Raw genomic sequence first — 15332 nt, 5'->3', positions numbered from 1 at the left:
TTCCCTTTTCTTTATAAGTCTAACCCTTAGCACCAGACCTGGTGCACAGTAGGTGTTTAATAAATGCTAATTGACTGACTGCCACCATCAATATAGGGATTACCTCTAATGATATCCATCTTATATGACTCAGGTCTATATCCTCCCATAAATTCCCCACCAGTCCATCTTTCCTTGCTTCTCTGGACACCATGAGGGTACCAGTTGACCATGAAGGCTGTCAGAGTTCTTGAGTCTTTAAAAGCTGTGAGTTTTTACTGTGTTGTTATGGTAGAAATTGTTCACCTGGTTCTGCTCCCTTCCTTGGAAAGTTGAGAATAGACTGTTAGGGGATGGAGGTTCTTTTCTGTTCAATGGGTCAAGTAGGAAATACAGACTTTGCCAGGTTTGAACTAAGTACCTAACTCTATTTTCCTTACTTTCTTGCTATAGCTCCCTGAGCCTATGAGGAATGAACTACGCTCTGGATAATTCCCCTTCCCAAAACCACCATGAACATGTCCTTCCACTGGTGGCACGGACCACCACCATCACCCAAGTTCCCCCAGCCAAGACGATAACCTTTTTCAAGAAAGGGGACCCCCGTTTTGGTGGGGTTCGGATGGTTGTCAACCAGCGCATGTTCAAGAGCTTCAATGCCCTCATGGATGAGCTCTCTCACCACATTCCCCTATCATTTGGTGTCCGCACCATCACCACACCCCAAGGAGTGCACTGTGTTAACTCCTTGGAGCAGCTGGAAGATGGGGGCTGCTACATTTGCTCTGACAAGAACCCTTCCAAGGCCCTTGGTGGGTCTTACAGGCAGCCACCAAGATCCTCCTCAAGTGGCTATCTCACCCAGAGGATCAGCAACACAGAAGACTGGCAGGAGACACCTACCTGGCAGGGCCATAAGGCACCAAAGAAGTTAACTCTGGTAAAGAATGGAGATAACGGATTTCGGCGGTCCTTGATTCTGAGTCCGAAGAACACCCAGAGCCTAAAGGCCTTCCTCAACGATGCATCTGAGGTTTTGCACTTCCCTGTAAATCACCTCTACAATCCTGATGGGAGCAAGGTATGGGGCCACAGGGCCAAGAGGCTATTTCTCTGTTATAAATGCATACCTCAAGAGCCTTGGTAGTTATGGGAACTCCCTCAGGGTATCTGGCTCCATCCATGGATTGTCACAGTTCATGAAGCTGATTGGTTAGAAAGGGGAATTTTCCTAGGAGAAAAAAGCCTTACTGGAGGCAAAGGAGGTTTGTAAAATGGTGAAAAATGAAATAGGGAATACAAATACAAATACTTGTTGGTTGACAGCTAGCACAAGCTCCCTAACGCTTCTAAATCTCCAGTGGGCATGGAATCTTTCCCCAGACAGAAGTGGGTTTCTTTCATGGCTGGTTTCATAACTATAGTACTTGAGAAGATCCATGATCTCACAAGTCCTTGACTTCTTAGTAGACGGTCTTTATGAGTTACTGTGACCAAGATAATTAATGATTAGACAGCCTAATTGTCTGGCCATTAGCCTCTCTTCATTTTGAAAGTCTGACCCTAAGCTAACAGGTACATACTCTGTTTCTAGAATGGTACTTGGGCTTTCCTAGATTGAGTTTTTCTCTGACACAGACCCCCACATTGGAATGGTGTCTAAGAAATCAGGGTCACCCCTACACCATGATGAAGAACCAGAGTAAAACGTTAGCTGAGGAACAAGTGGAAAAAAAGGTACACATTGGTATCCCCCATCTCCTCCAGATTTCTTGGACTATCAGGACAAAATGTTTAAAAAAGGAACTGTTCCTTAAAGGATACTTTAGGGTAAAGGGATAAAAGGCAAAGGGTAAAGGGTAATTATCTAGTCATTGCATCCCTGAAAAAAGGTTAGCAGAATGGAAATAGGGAATACAACCCTCATAGACCTATATTGATCCAGGTTGGGCTCATCTGGATAAATGAAAGTGTGAATAATCTAAGAGTCAGAGGCATTCAGGGGACAGCCTGCTGAATAAGCAGATACACGGGCCCTTCTCCTGCCTACAGACAATTCCAAGGTGAAAATGGCCCTGATGGAGGGAGGGGAAAAAGGCTTGCTTTGCTGAACAGTTTCCATGAAGCTGGCCATTCAGAGTAGACTCCAATGACAATCCTGGAACCAAAGAATATTAAAGTTGGAAGATACTTTAAAAATCATCTATTAAAAATCATCCAGCAATTCTTGATTTGGAGTCTGAGTTTAAAAAAAAATTTTTTGATAGCAGTTTTTCAACATAATTAGTTTCCTTTGTAATCCTATATATTCTAGTGTAAGCATTTGAAAATAGGATTCTGATAAGGGGTTCATAGGCTTCACCAGACTGATACATGGGCCCATGACACCCAAAGGTGAGGAATCCCTGAATCAGTACAACAACCTAGTTCTACAGAAGAGGAAACAGAGATCAGTGAGCTGCTGACAGCACACAGCTAATTAGTAATAGAATTACAGGGGAAAGAGTACTAGATTTAGAGGGCCTGAGCTTGAATCCTTGCTCTGAGTTTGAATTACTGCCTATAATCTCTATGATCCTCAGTGTTTTTCTCTGGACAAAGAGAAGGTTAGGCCAAGTGATCTCTGATAAAAGCCCTTCCAACTCTAAATTAGTGATCTTAGGAAGCCTAACATCCTGTGTCTTGGTCCAATGTTTAGTCTGCGAGCCTTAGCTTCGCAGTGTTGGTCACTGGTAAAGATTTGTTCACCATAAGGAAGGACAAAAGGAATTCTTCACATTCATGTGCAGGAATTCAGCTGGAGGATTAGAAAGGCAACTGGGCACTTCCACATCCTGGAATCCTGGAGAGGCCATGCTTTAACTTCTCTGGTCAAAAGAGCCCTTCTCAGCTCTAGCAGGCAGGAGCAAGAGGACGCAATTGACACAGAACCCCTTGTCACTGATAGACAGGAGGACATGCAGGGACTAAGCAAGCCAGGAAGGTCTCTTCCAATTGTAGGAAGCTGAAAATGAACCCTAGGATAGCAGGAAGGATTCGGGATGGGTTGGGAGGAAGGATTTCCAATAGTTGAGCAGGAACATCAAGCTACATATGTCAGCAGAAGCATAAATTCTAAGAAAGAAAGGTAACTAGAGAGAGGACAGGGACCAGCTTCCTTGTGTCTTCACCAAAGGAAGGACCAGAGGACGTGGGCTCAAAACATAGCAAAAAGGAAAGAAGTCTGTTTCAAAGCCTTGTCATCATGATTTTGAGATGGTGGAAGACCCCCAAAAGGAATCTCTTGTTTAGTTGGGATTTTTTACAATAGTATCAACACTTTTTGGTTTTGAAGGGTAAAAGCATGGCCCTAGATACAAGGCAGTGTTTCAAAGAGCCTCCCAATTTTATTTCAACCAGTGTATAAAGTACCTTGTATTTGCAAGGCACTGTGCTAGGGTCTGGAGACAAGAAGGCAAAAATGAAAGTCTTTGCCCTCATGGAGATTACATTCTGCTGGAGTGGGAGATGAAACACATACACAGAGAAGTAGGTACCGGATGTTTTGAGGAAGAAAAGAATACTGTCCAATGGGGCAATCAAGGAAGGCTTTGAGGGGCTGGTAGTGGTACTTGTGCAGAACCTTGAAGGAAGCTAGGAATTCTTAATGGCAAAGGTAAGGAGGGGGAGGTTCCTTTAAGTTTGAGAGTTGAGCATGTGTAATAAATAACCTACTAACCTCATTTCCAGGCTGTGTATTTATAGCCAGTAACCAAAATAATGGTTCCTTGGCCTTTGGCTTTAGAAGTAGCTAAATGATCTCTTTTATAACAGCTGGGAAGTGATTTTTATCTAAGCTAGGAACAAGGGGGAAATATCTCAAGAAAGATATTCTTACCCACACAACCAGAGAGCATTTTGATTGGCTTGGATGCAGGGCAGACATAGGTACCAGGGCATCTAATGGAGTCTGCATTCTCCTCAGGTGGAGTCCCTACAGAGTCTGCTACAAGGTCCTTCTATTGTGGTATGTGCTGGACAAGAGCCCTTCAGACCTATGGTGGTGGAAAATTCCCGGAGACGCTTGCCTGAGAAGTTGCCAGGACTGACTTCAAAGAAGAGGAATGGTGAGTGGATGCTCCCACCCCCACCCCCCAATATATACTCAGCTTTGCTGTGTGACCTTGAGCAAGCATCCTTAACTCTATGGGCCTCAGTTTTCTCACCTACAAAATGAAGGGGTTGGATTAGATGACCTTGATGATAGTCAAGTCCTAGTTCTGTGACTCTGAGATCTTAAAGGATCCTTCTAGATCTAACTTTTTTTTTTTTTACTTTTGTTCACCATAAGAGATAGGCACCAGACCAGTGATTTCATTGGTATTTGGAATTCCTGGATAAAAAAAGCCCGATTCCTCAAAATTTTTGCTCTAGAAGTATTCTCATGACATATTACTAATATGTTGGAGTCACAGACCTTCATAAAACTGAATGCACTAGAAAATTGACTATTGACTATCACATCTTTGGATAACCTCTGATATTAACATCATCATCATCATCCTCATCACCAGCATTGAAAGTAAATATACTTTAAGGCTAATAAAGTCCCTAGCCAGTTTTTTCTGTCCCTAACCATTTAGTCCCACTGTGCCAATGTCTCCCCACATATGCAAGCTGCTCAGCCCCTATGGAAGGAAGCGCCCTGCATATTTTTGGAGTGTGGGGAGAATGATTGTTCTCTTCTTCTTGCACATGACTGGGAAGAGAAGAAAAATCTCTTTGCTTCTTGTTGCAGCACCGAGATAGTAATTGTGGTATTAGTGAGATCAGAGGAGGAGCCAGAGAAGGAATGACTGTATCTCTCTGCTCCATCCAGACTAAAACCTAACTGAACTGGAAGACAGGGAAAGGTCAGAGAGAACATTACCCCTATGTGCCCCAGAGGACATTAAAGGATCTTCTTTCTAAATGGGAATAGAAGAACCAAGATGGGACTTTAGGAATTAATATTTCTAAAGCACATGCCTGACCATGTAACTCAATTCAATACAATAAACCTATGTTAAATGACAGACACTGAAGTAAGTACTGGGGACACAAACAAGAAAAAAATAGTCCCTGCCCTCGAGGAGCTTACAATCTAATATAATACCCAAAAGGAAACTGAAAAGGGGAGGAGGGACCAGGGTGGGGTGCCCTGGTGTGGCGGGCATGGAGGACAAACCAGGCAGAGCTGCTGCTGAAAAATGGAGAGCTGTCTGGAAAGTTCTGAGACCCCTATAAAAGAAAGCTTTGGGATTAGCTAGTGGCTGTGCCCTCAAATCCTCTGAATCAGAGAGGCAACTGAGAGGGATGAGAAGGTATTGAGTCTCAAAGCTGTCAATCTTCATGTTGAAACACTCTCCCTCTAGAAACTTTAGTAGCTCCCTATTGTCTGTAGGACAAAATTCAAACTTCTCTATCTGGCATTTAAAAGCCTTTCACAATCTGATTCCACATGATCTTTCCAGACTGATCATTTGTCACTCTCCCCAGTTCCAGACAAACCAGTCTACCTGGTAGTCCCTGTACATGATATTTCCTGGCCTGCTCTCTGTATTTTTGCACAGCTTCTCTGTGTCCCAGCCCTGGAATATTTTTCTTCTTCTCTTCTACCTCTTGGAGTCCCTACCTTGCTTCAAATGTCAACTTAATTGCCACTTTCTTCAAGAGGCATTTTCTAATTCCCCCAGCCACTAGTACTCTTCTCAAAATTATTTTGCATTTCTATTTTACAAATTTAAATTTTTACTTACATATATATATATATATATATATATGTGTGTGTGTGTGTGTATATATATATATATACATATATATATATATGTCCCATGTGTGTGTTATCATCCCCTCTCTCACTCCTATCTGCCCCCCCCCCCCCAGAATATAAGCTCCTTGAGGACAGGGACTTTCATCTTTGTTTTTATATCCAAAATGCTTGCCATAGTTCTGATGCATAGTAGGCACTTAATAAATAAATGCTTGTTGAATTGCATTGAATTACTTGAGGGGAGGAAGGGAAAGGAACAAAGATTTATTAAGCATTTACTATATGCCAGTTCTTTACAGATATTAACTCACTGAGCTTAGAGGAGCCTTGCCCAGTCTGGAACCCCAAATTTGCCTACTACCTAGGTGGTATCAGCCCTATCCTAAGTCCCTGGGATTTGTCTCATCCTAGACTTGAACGCTGAGGCTTAGCCACATCCAGAGAGCACAGAATTGTGTTAAAGTTATAAATACATATAAAATTATTTTCCCCACATTTCTAACCTTATATATTAGAAACCAAGGCAGCTAATCAACCAGAGAATTCTGGTGAAGTCTTTTTAAAGATGACAACCAATTTATTTGTGGGAGCAAATGCAAAATGATCTGTTTAATATTCAAAGACCTTCAGGGATTCTTAGGTCCAGTGACAGTGTCTCTTGCCTGCTCCACGAACAAGACACTCCATCTCTTGGCTCTGGGCATTTTCTCTGGCTGTTGGCCATCCCTGGAATGTTCTCCCTTCTCATCACTGATTCTTGACCTCCCTGCCTTCTTTTAAGTTGCAATGAAAACCCCATTTTCTACAGGAAGCCTTCCCCAACCTAATTATTTCCTATTTATCCTGTATATAGCTTGCTATATTCATTCATTCACTCATTTAATTGTATGTTGTTTTCCCCATTAGATTGTAAACTGAGGGTAAGAACTGTCTCTTGCTTCTTTCTCTATTCCCAGATCTTAGCACAGTGTTCTGGCTCTTAATAAATTTTGATTGATTGATTGATAAAATTGTTTTACCCTGGAATAATAGCTAACATTTATACAACATTTTACATACACTATCTCACTTGTTTGGAACAAAAATATGGTGAGGTAGTGTAGTGGGTAAAGTCCTGAGCTTGGAATCAAGAAGACCTGAGTTCAAATCAAGCTGTGTAACTCTGGGCAAGTCATTTACCTTCTGTTTACCTCAATTTCCTCATCTGTAAAATAAGGATAATAATAACACCTAGAGTTGTTATGAGGATCAAATGATATTTGTAAAGCACTTTGCAAACCTTAAAGCACTATATAATGCTGTTATTCTTTAATTCAATAAAAAAAATTTTAGCTTTATATTTTCTCTTTCATCTTCCCCTCCCCCACAATGAAAAAAGCAAGAAAAACCAAATCCATTACAAACATGTATAGTCCAGCAAAACAAATCCCCATACTAGTAAGGTATATATGTATATTTAATATGTGTGCACCTGAATCTATACATATATAGGTCACATGCGTATATCTATGTATGTGTACACATATATACTCATTTTATATTTATACAAGTGCACATGTACATATATGTCTACACATACATGTGTGGATATACATATATGCATATATACACAAACATATACATGTGTATATGTACATATATAAATAATATGCCTCAACATGTACTCTGAGCCTTTACCTCTCTTTCTGTTTTTTGTTTCATCATTAATCTTCTGGAATTGTGGCTAGTCATTGTGTTGATGTGAGTTCCTAATACTTTCAAAGTCTTTTGTCTTTACAAAATTGTTGTAATTGTATAAATTATTCCCTTGTTCCTGCTTATTTCACTTTAATCCTATCTATTATTAATATATCTACTTTACAGATGAGGAAACTGATGTTCAGAAAGGTTATTTGCCCATGGAAACACAACCAGGAAGTATCACAAGTAGGATTTGAACCCATATAATGCTTGGCTCCAAATCCAGGGTACTTTCTACTACTCTAGTCTACCTGTCCTAGATTTATAGCACATGGAAGTGATGTTAGAGAACATTCAATCCAATGTCCTCATTTTCCAGATAAAAAATACATAGAGGTGATATGATATCCAAGGGCACATACAGTTATTCAATGGTCAAGTTGGAACTAGAACTGAGTATCCTGACTCACAGGATTTTTACTCTGCCACTCTGTGATGGTCAGTTTATTTGCATATCTCTATGTGTGTGCTAAAGACATTAGGGATGCCCAGATGGGCTCTGATGACTGTTTTGATTTGAGCACTGTTCTTCATTTAAATCCCCATCAAATCCTCTTGCAACAAATACCACCACAGGAATCAATCAATAAGTCAGCAAGCATTTATTAAGCATTTACCAGGTGCCAGACTCTGTTAAGTACTGGGGATACAAAGAAAAAGCAAACTCTCTGTCAACTTAATGTTTTCCAAGGCCAAGCTTACAAGAAACCCTCTTATTTTAAGCCACATTGGACACAACCCAATGTGAGTTCAACTAAAGCATTTCTGTAGCCCCTTTGGGTTTCTTGTAGCATATGTTATATTGAATAGCTCTTCAGGCCCCACCCCACCCCCATATCCCTATTTTTGATGCTTCATCACTCTCTCTGTTTATCTTTTCCATTTGCTTTTGCTAAACAGCAGCCAACTGGGAGCTGAAAGCCAAGAAGAGTGTCATCCATTCAAGGTCTGAATCAAGCAACAGGTCAAGGCAGCTTTCCCTGACATCAGAGAAGTCTTACCTCAATGGCTCTAGGGCCTCTATGAGGAGTGGCAGTCCTGTCCCTACAACCAATACCAACGCTCCAGAGAAGTTTGCTGGTCTGATCCCCTTTGGGACCAATGATGACATTGAGAAGAAGGTTCATGTGAACAAAGATGGCAGCCTGTCAGTGGAGATGAAAGTACGATTCCGACTACTTAATGAGGAAATGCTCCAATGGTCCACCCATGTTAGCAAAGCTGCCCATCTTAGGGCAGCCAATGGGGATGACTTAGGACTCAGTGGAGTTCCCTTATTCCATCCTCCTAGGGAGAATAATGTGCAGAGATCTTCAGGCATAGATACTTTCCTTTGTCCGGATGAGGCCAATTCTCAAGGGCTGGAGGAAGCCTCTTATCAAGGGTGTCAGCAGCCACAACCCAAATATGAGATCTGGAAAAATCCTGTGTATGTTTCCCAGGAACATGGAGCAGCACCCGGGAGAAGCTCTTGGATTACCCAATCTCCTTGCTCAGGGGCCTCATTGTTCCGACAGGCTATCCACCAGACAAAGATGTCTGGGGACAGTCTCTGCACCACTTCTGGTGGAGAACCCTTGGAATGCAGTGCACCAGGATCCTCTTGTTATTCTGGGACCCTGGAGAGCAGGGTACAGTGCAGTGACAAGCACCAGGCCTCAGGTCAAAGGAACCTAACTACAGCTGCTTCAGGTGACGATGAAGGGGAGCAAGAATATACCCCCACTGGGAAAAACAGTAAATCCTATGGTGGGGGGCCTGATTCACATAGGAAGAGGTCCCAGAAAACTCAAGGAATCAAGACAGATGGGAAGTGGCCACCAGACGAGGAGGGAAATGAAGCATGCTCTCTGGACTGCCTGGAGGATGAGGCTCCAGATGCAGCAGAGGACGTTTCTGCCTCATCTATATGTTCTAGGTGCAGGGAGAAGAGAATGTATGTGACTGATGGCTGTGGCAGTCCTAGACAGGAGGAGGGAAAAGCCACCATAGCCCATTATGCATCATCCCTTGGCATGGCCTATGGCCCTAGCAGGCAAGTGACACCTCAAGAGAGCTCTGGTTGTTCCCTTGTTGGCCTATCTTCCTTAAAGAATAAAGTTCTGGAAGCTGAGGAGGACGAACATAGCAGGGTGATCCAAGATACCAGTTCTGGGTCTGTATGGAGGATGCCCAGGGCAACAGGCAATGGTGAATTCAGTGACCTTGAGTGGAATTGTATGCCACATTCTTCTTGTCCCTCAGTATGCAGTGGAAGCAAAGGATGGGGGAGCCCGAGGAGTGATGGGTCCCACTCTTCCAGAGTTTATGAGGGAAGCAAAAGCAGTCAACCACCAATGAAGGACAGTGGAGATAGAGGAACGAGCTACATCTTGGAGGGCTCACCAGAGAGTTCCCTGCCAAGGAGCTTGTACAGTCCCCTCCTCCTAGAAAAGCCTAGAGCAGGCAGTCAGACCCCCATTTTTTCCAGAAGTTTATCTGAAGCTAAGCAGCAAACTACAAGGGGCCCTGGGTCTTCCACATCTTCTCCTCATTATTTAGAACATTTATCACAGCTCAGTGATGCCTCCCTTGCTAGGGATAATAACCCAGATCAGAAGAAATTAGAGAATATTTCTAATTCCAGCCATTCAGATCCTAACTCTTTGGAGGAGACGAGGGGAGCCATGAAGGCCAGTGTTAGCTCTCTGGAGCCAAGATCTTCAAAGACATCAGACTTCCAAGGTACTGTTGAGTCTAGGGATGAAAAGACCCTGGAGGACCATGCTAGAGTTTCTTTGGAGTTGAAGATTAAAGAACCTCAGATGGAAGAACCAAATGCCTGCAGAAGCAGCTGCTCTTCCCAGTCCAAAGAAGCCCAGCCTTACAGCACATACAGTGATAAACTGCAGGTCCTGCCAGCTAAGGGAAAGAATGACAGTAAGGGGCCAGGCTCTCAGGCTGGCTCAGTAGCCAGCAGATGCCTCCCCACTCCTCCCAGAGGAATGCCTCACATGGAAGAAAGCGTCTCAGGCAACGGCGGGTGGAGTGCCAACTTGGGGGGAGGTGGCAGTTGGGAGGAGAAGGCCAATCTCAATGTGTCTGGCCCCATCACACCTGGCTCCAGATCAGTGACCACAAGTCAAACAGTCAAAAGAGCCAAGAAGGGTGGCCCCATCTCTGGTCATGGAAGGAAAATGCCAAGGAAAATCTCTAGAGAAGGGAAGTCTCAAGAAGAAAAGAAGAATCTTAGCAAGCCAGAGGGCAGCCCTGGTATGATACCCAGTGACCTGCCCAGCACATCTCCAGAGGAAGTTGTTCATGAATGGCTGAGCAAAATTCCAGAAGAATCCATCCTCATGAGCTATGAAATGCAGGATGACAGCCTTGGGGCTGCTGTCAGGGCTCCAGAAGAGGAACCTGCTGTCAAGTGTTCTCCTGAAGTTCCTAGAGAGATGGCCCCGGCCCAAGACCATGACCCAGATAAGGAAGATTCTGGGGGAGCACCATTAGATGAAAACACTAGGGTTGATGTTGCTAGCCCAAAGGCAAGAGGTAGTCCTGCTAAAGAGCAGTCTTCTAGCACTTTGGCAACAGTAGCAGAGGGCAGCCCAGGTGAATGTGCTTCCTTAGGAGTGAAAACCAACCTGAGTGAAATGAAGGACCTGCCTAGCACACTGTATAGCTCAGTGCAGATCATGAAAACACTGCTGAGCTCTAAGCAAAGCCCTAAGCTCAGCCGGTTTAATAGTCTACCAGAAGTGTCGCAGACTATGGGAAGGAAGTTGAGCCACTCCGCCCATGTGCTCATCACCTGCCTGGCCAGCTTGCACTTCTTTGATGAAGATCTCATGACAGTCACAAACCAGCTGACCTACATGAACTCACCCAAGTACCAAGAGCTTCTGAGCATCTTCCAAGCCTTGTGGAATACGGAAGAGCCAAGCTCAAAGGCACTGCCAAGCCTCAAGTCACAAACCCCAGCGACTGGTGACTTCACTCCAACATCTTCTTCTGGGGTGGATGTCAGCAGTGGTTCTGCTGGTTCTGGAGAAGGCAGTGTGGCTGGTGTTGTGGACTGTGCTCCTTTCCCTGAGAAGATGGAGGATTCTAAGTTGAAGAGGCGGGACAGCATTACCTGCCATGATGATATAGATCCCGTAACTACAGTGAAAGTAGAGAATGAGAGATCCTTGTCAAATGACCAATTGAAAATGGAAGCCCAATCAACTGAAGGAGATGAAGAGGGAAGAAGGGCTCATGATGTAACCAGCAAGGATGAAGCAAATGAAAGCACAAAAGAACAAATGTTGGAAAACAGCACGAGGGTAGTTGACGAAGATGAAATAAAAGAAGTGGGAATAGAAGAAGAGAAAATACTAGGAACAGAAATGCAAGAGGCAGAAACACAAGATGAAGGAATGGAAGCAGAAAAGATTGAAGAAGAAGAAAAACAAGCAGAGGACACAAAAGATGAGAAAGTGTTTGTGGAAAAAATGCAGGAAGAGGAAGGAATACAAGAAGAGGAAGCATCCAAAAAATGTGACTCTACAGATCCATGTCCTCCGGTCAGTGCAGAGGAACCAATAGAGCAAGTTAGTAACACCAATAAAGATGATTCCAATTCTGATAATGCTCATGATGGCCAAGAACTGGAGCTTCATTTGAAAGAGGTAACTGAAGGAGTTGCTGTGGCTGGTGAGCAGTCTGTGGTCAATACCACTGCAGGGGCTGGGGGAAAGAGGGCTTCTATTGTCCAGAACAAATCACCAGATCCTGATCCACTCTGGGTTCTGAGGTTGTTGAAGAAGATAGAGAAGGAATTCATGACTCATTATGTCAATGCTATGTCTGAGTTCAAGGTCAGATGGAACTTACAGAATAATGAAATGTTGGACCAGATGATTATAGAATTAAAGAATGAGGTGAACCAACGAATACAAAAGAGCATTGAAAAAGAACTTAGGAAAATCCAAAGTAGGGCAGGAAAGAAACTTCCAAAGCCCCCCAAGGAAGCTTTTAAGTGGGAGACTTCACTGCAGACAGAACAAAGAAGGAGACGCCTGAAGGGTATGCACAACCACTCAGCCTTCACAGAGCAAAATAAAATGCCAGGAAAGCGGAATCTCTCCCTGGCCTTCACTGATGTCATGGCCTCCAGTGGGACCCTAGCTGATGATCTAAGGGAGCTAGAAGGTGAGAAAGAGTACTGCCCTTGTGATACTTGCATAAGAAAGAAGATGACCACACTGTCGCTGAAGAACACAGCACCGGCCACAGAGGCTCCCCTCAGAAAGGCTTTTGACCTACAACAAATTCTCCTTAAGAAGAAGGAAGAACAGTTGAATGAGGAAGCAGCTGAGCTAGCTGCAGAGCAACGAGAGAGCAAAGCACTTCAAAGAGAACACACAGGTGACGAGGCTATGGATGAAGGCGAACCGAGGTTGGCATCTAGCAGCTGTGTGGATGGAGCTGATGCAGGGGAGGAAAACCACAGGTCTGGCAAAGATAGAGAGTCGGAACTGCATGAAGAAGAGCAGGAGACTAATTATGGGGAAACAATGACCAGAGGAGAGGAAGAAGCAGATCTTCAGAAGAGTGAAGAGGGAGATAAAGAAGGAAAAGCTGAAAGTGACTCAGAAGATGAAGACAAGAAACGAGATGAGGGAGAGAGTGTGGGTGATGGAAGTGAGAAGAAAGAAACTGAGCCTGTATCTGAATATGGGGCAAACTCAGAGGGAGAAGCCACCGAGAATGGGGATAGATGCTCAGAAGCATCAGATGATGATGAAGAGCTTCAGGCCACTAAGCCACTCAGCCCAGAGGCTGAGATAGAGAATCAAACAGAGTCACAGATGGGGGTAGGAAGCCAAGGGGATCAAGAAAGCAACTGTCAGGAAAGCCCAGGAGAAATCCAGAGTGGTGAAAGGTCTAAAGAGTGTGATCCTGACCAAGAGATGAGTGATGGAAGTTTGGGGACCGACCGTGTTCCTGAGGTCCTCAGGAGCTCACAACCAAACAAAGAAGCCCTCTCTAGCAACTCATCCACTGCAAACTGCTCTCAAACATCACAGAGAGGTTCAGAAAAAGAGGACTCAAATGCAGACTGTCAAGAGTCAGAGAGCCTAGAGGCTGAGCCTAGCAGAGAAACTAATTCGGAGGACAAGGCTCTTACTATGTATCCTGAAGATTCCCCTTCTGAGCAAGATGGAATGTCGTCTTGCTCTAGCACCTCAGAAAGACAGTCTACTGGCAGCCCCAACTTGGAACACAAGGACAGACTGGTTAGGAACTCTAAGTTTACAGAAGTTGTTGATAAGGCAGATGTTTTTGATGACGATTGTTTGGATTTCTAGAAGAGGAAGCTGCTAGACTGCTCACAGTTTCAGTGATTTTGTTATTTTGGGGATTTGCCTGTGAACCTTAGTGAGATTAATTTCCTTTGTAAAGAGAAATGACACAGAGAAGTACAAAGACTTGCCTCTAGGGCAGGTAGTGAATACAGGAAATTATACTTCCCTTTGTTCCTAAGTTCTACACTCTGTCATCCCATTTGTTGGTTTTGAAGAAGACACTTCTTTCATAGAACCTTCTAAAATGGACATATCACAGCCATGTGGCTCACTTGAACAGAAAGGTGTACTCAATTGTAGAACTCTCTCCTTTCTAAGTGTTGGGCCACCCAAGAACCAGTAAGTTAACTAGAAAAAAAACTTTATCCTTCCCTCTCCACACCTCATTATTCCCTTTGTGGTCTTTTGACTACTGATCTGTATTTTTATCTGTATTTATTATTATATTTCATCTGTATTTTTAATGGCTCCCCATTAGACTTTGAGATAACTTCAATTCAGATACATGTAAGGACTTTGAAAAAGTGAATTTCTTTTGAAAAATTTGGGTGAAAATAAGTTTAAAGTCAATTCACAGTCTAAGAGTCTAATGTGATTTTAAAAATTAATTTTCCTGAATATCTTTGCTGCTATCTCAGGTAGAGTGTGGGCTCCTTCAGAATCACTTGACAGCAGGGCCTTGCCCTTGGCCCCACCCCAAATAGTCCTTTAATGGAGGTGGGATTTCCTGGGCTGTTCTCACCAGCTTCTTGGTGCAGTCACTGCCATTTTGTCTGCCCTGGAGACCAATGTTAGTCTAGCTATGATTATATGCAAAATAAGTTGAGGCTAAAAATTTTGGTATGGAGAAGAGAGACTTTTGTCATCTCCACCTCCATGGTGCATGTTCTAATATGGCACTTCCCTAATGGACAATGGGGGAAATCAAACTGAATAGAAAAAGATTTGTCTGACTTCCTGTATGGGTTTTCAGTGGTGCAAAATCCTGCTTTAAGTGGCTCAAAAGGAAAACGAATAGTACCTTGCAACCAAGCTTCATTTAAAACGGAGGTCTATTGTTACAGTGTGAGGCGTTTGTGTTACAATGTATTATTTATTGTGGGGTTTTGTATTTGTTTGTATAAAGCAAATATTCTATGTACTCTATATTTATAATCAACAGTACATTTGGGGGGAGGAATGAGAGTACCTTGCTGGATCTAAAGTGGTGCCTGTATTCACCCCTTCTTCTTTAATTACATTTGCAAGTTATATAAGATGTTCTTAATAAACTGTTTGCCAGATTTTTCAAAATTCTGTGTTGGTGATTCTTTGGGACATGGTATATAAATATATGTAGGACTATAGTCCAATATCTTCATTTTACAGATGAGGAAACTGAGGCCCAGATGGGATAAATGATTTGCCCAAGGTTGTACAGGTAATTAAGCTAGAATCTGAACCCAGGTTCTCTAACTCTAGATCTAGCAATCTTTCATGTTGTGTGTATA

At 43.2% G+C, this 15332-nt stretch overlaps 1 protein-coding gene across 1 annotated transcript; it reads left to right on the top strand.

Moving 5' to 3' along the window:
- Positions 1-451: 451 nt before the first annotated feature.
- On the top strand, positions 452-13845 carry RP1L1 (RP1 like 1). Its single transcript, XM_069075969.1, has 3 exons — positions 452-1060; positions 3944-4085; positions 8411-13845. Exons 1-3 carry the CDS (start codon positions 452-454, stop codon positions 13843-13845), a joined length of 6186 nt encoding a protein of 2061 aa, XP_068932070.1.
- Positions 13846-15332: the final 1487 nt, after the last annotated feature.

This window comes from Petaurus breviceps, unplaced genomic scaffold (genome assembly GCF_028583685.1).
Source record: "Petaurus breviceps papuanus isolate PSGF00001 unplaced genomic scaffold, PetGlider_PUasm1.0 90919, whole genome shotgun sequence".
In the NCBI taxonomy this organism is placed as follows: Eukaryota; Metazoa; Chordata; class Mammalia; order Diprotodontia; family Petauridae; genus Petaurus; species Petaurus breviceps.
Note: the sequence above shows the minus strand (reverse complement) of the source record. Positions and strands in the feature narration are given on the sequence as shown.

Bases quoted from the DNA above. Each gene is read 5' to 3' on its own strand.
- RP1L1 (XM_069075969.1), top strand. From the start codon at position 452: ATGAACTACGCTCTGGATAATTCCCCTTCCCAAAACCACCATGAACAT. The intron at 1,061-3,943 runs GTATGGGGCCAC...CATTCTCCTCAG, and splicing joins ACAATCCTGATGGGAGCAAG to GTGGAGTCCCTACAGAGTCT. The intron at 4,086-8,410 runs GTGAGTGGATGC...TTTGCTAAACAG, and splicing joins GACTTCAAAGAAGAGGAATG to CAGCCAACTGGGAGCTGAAA.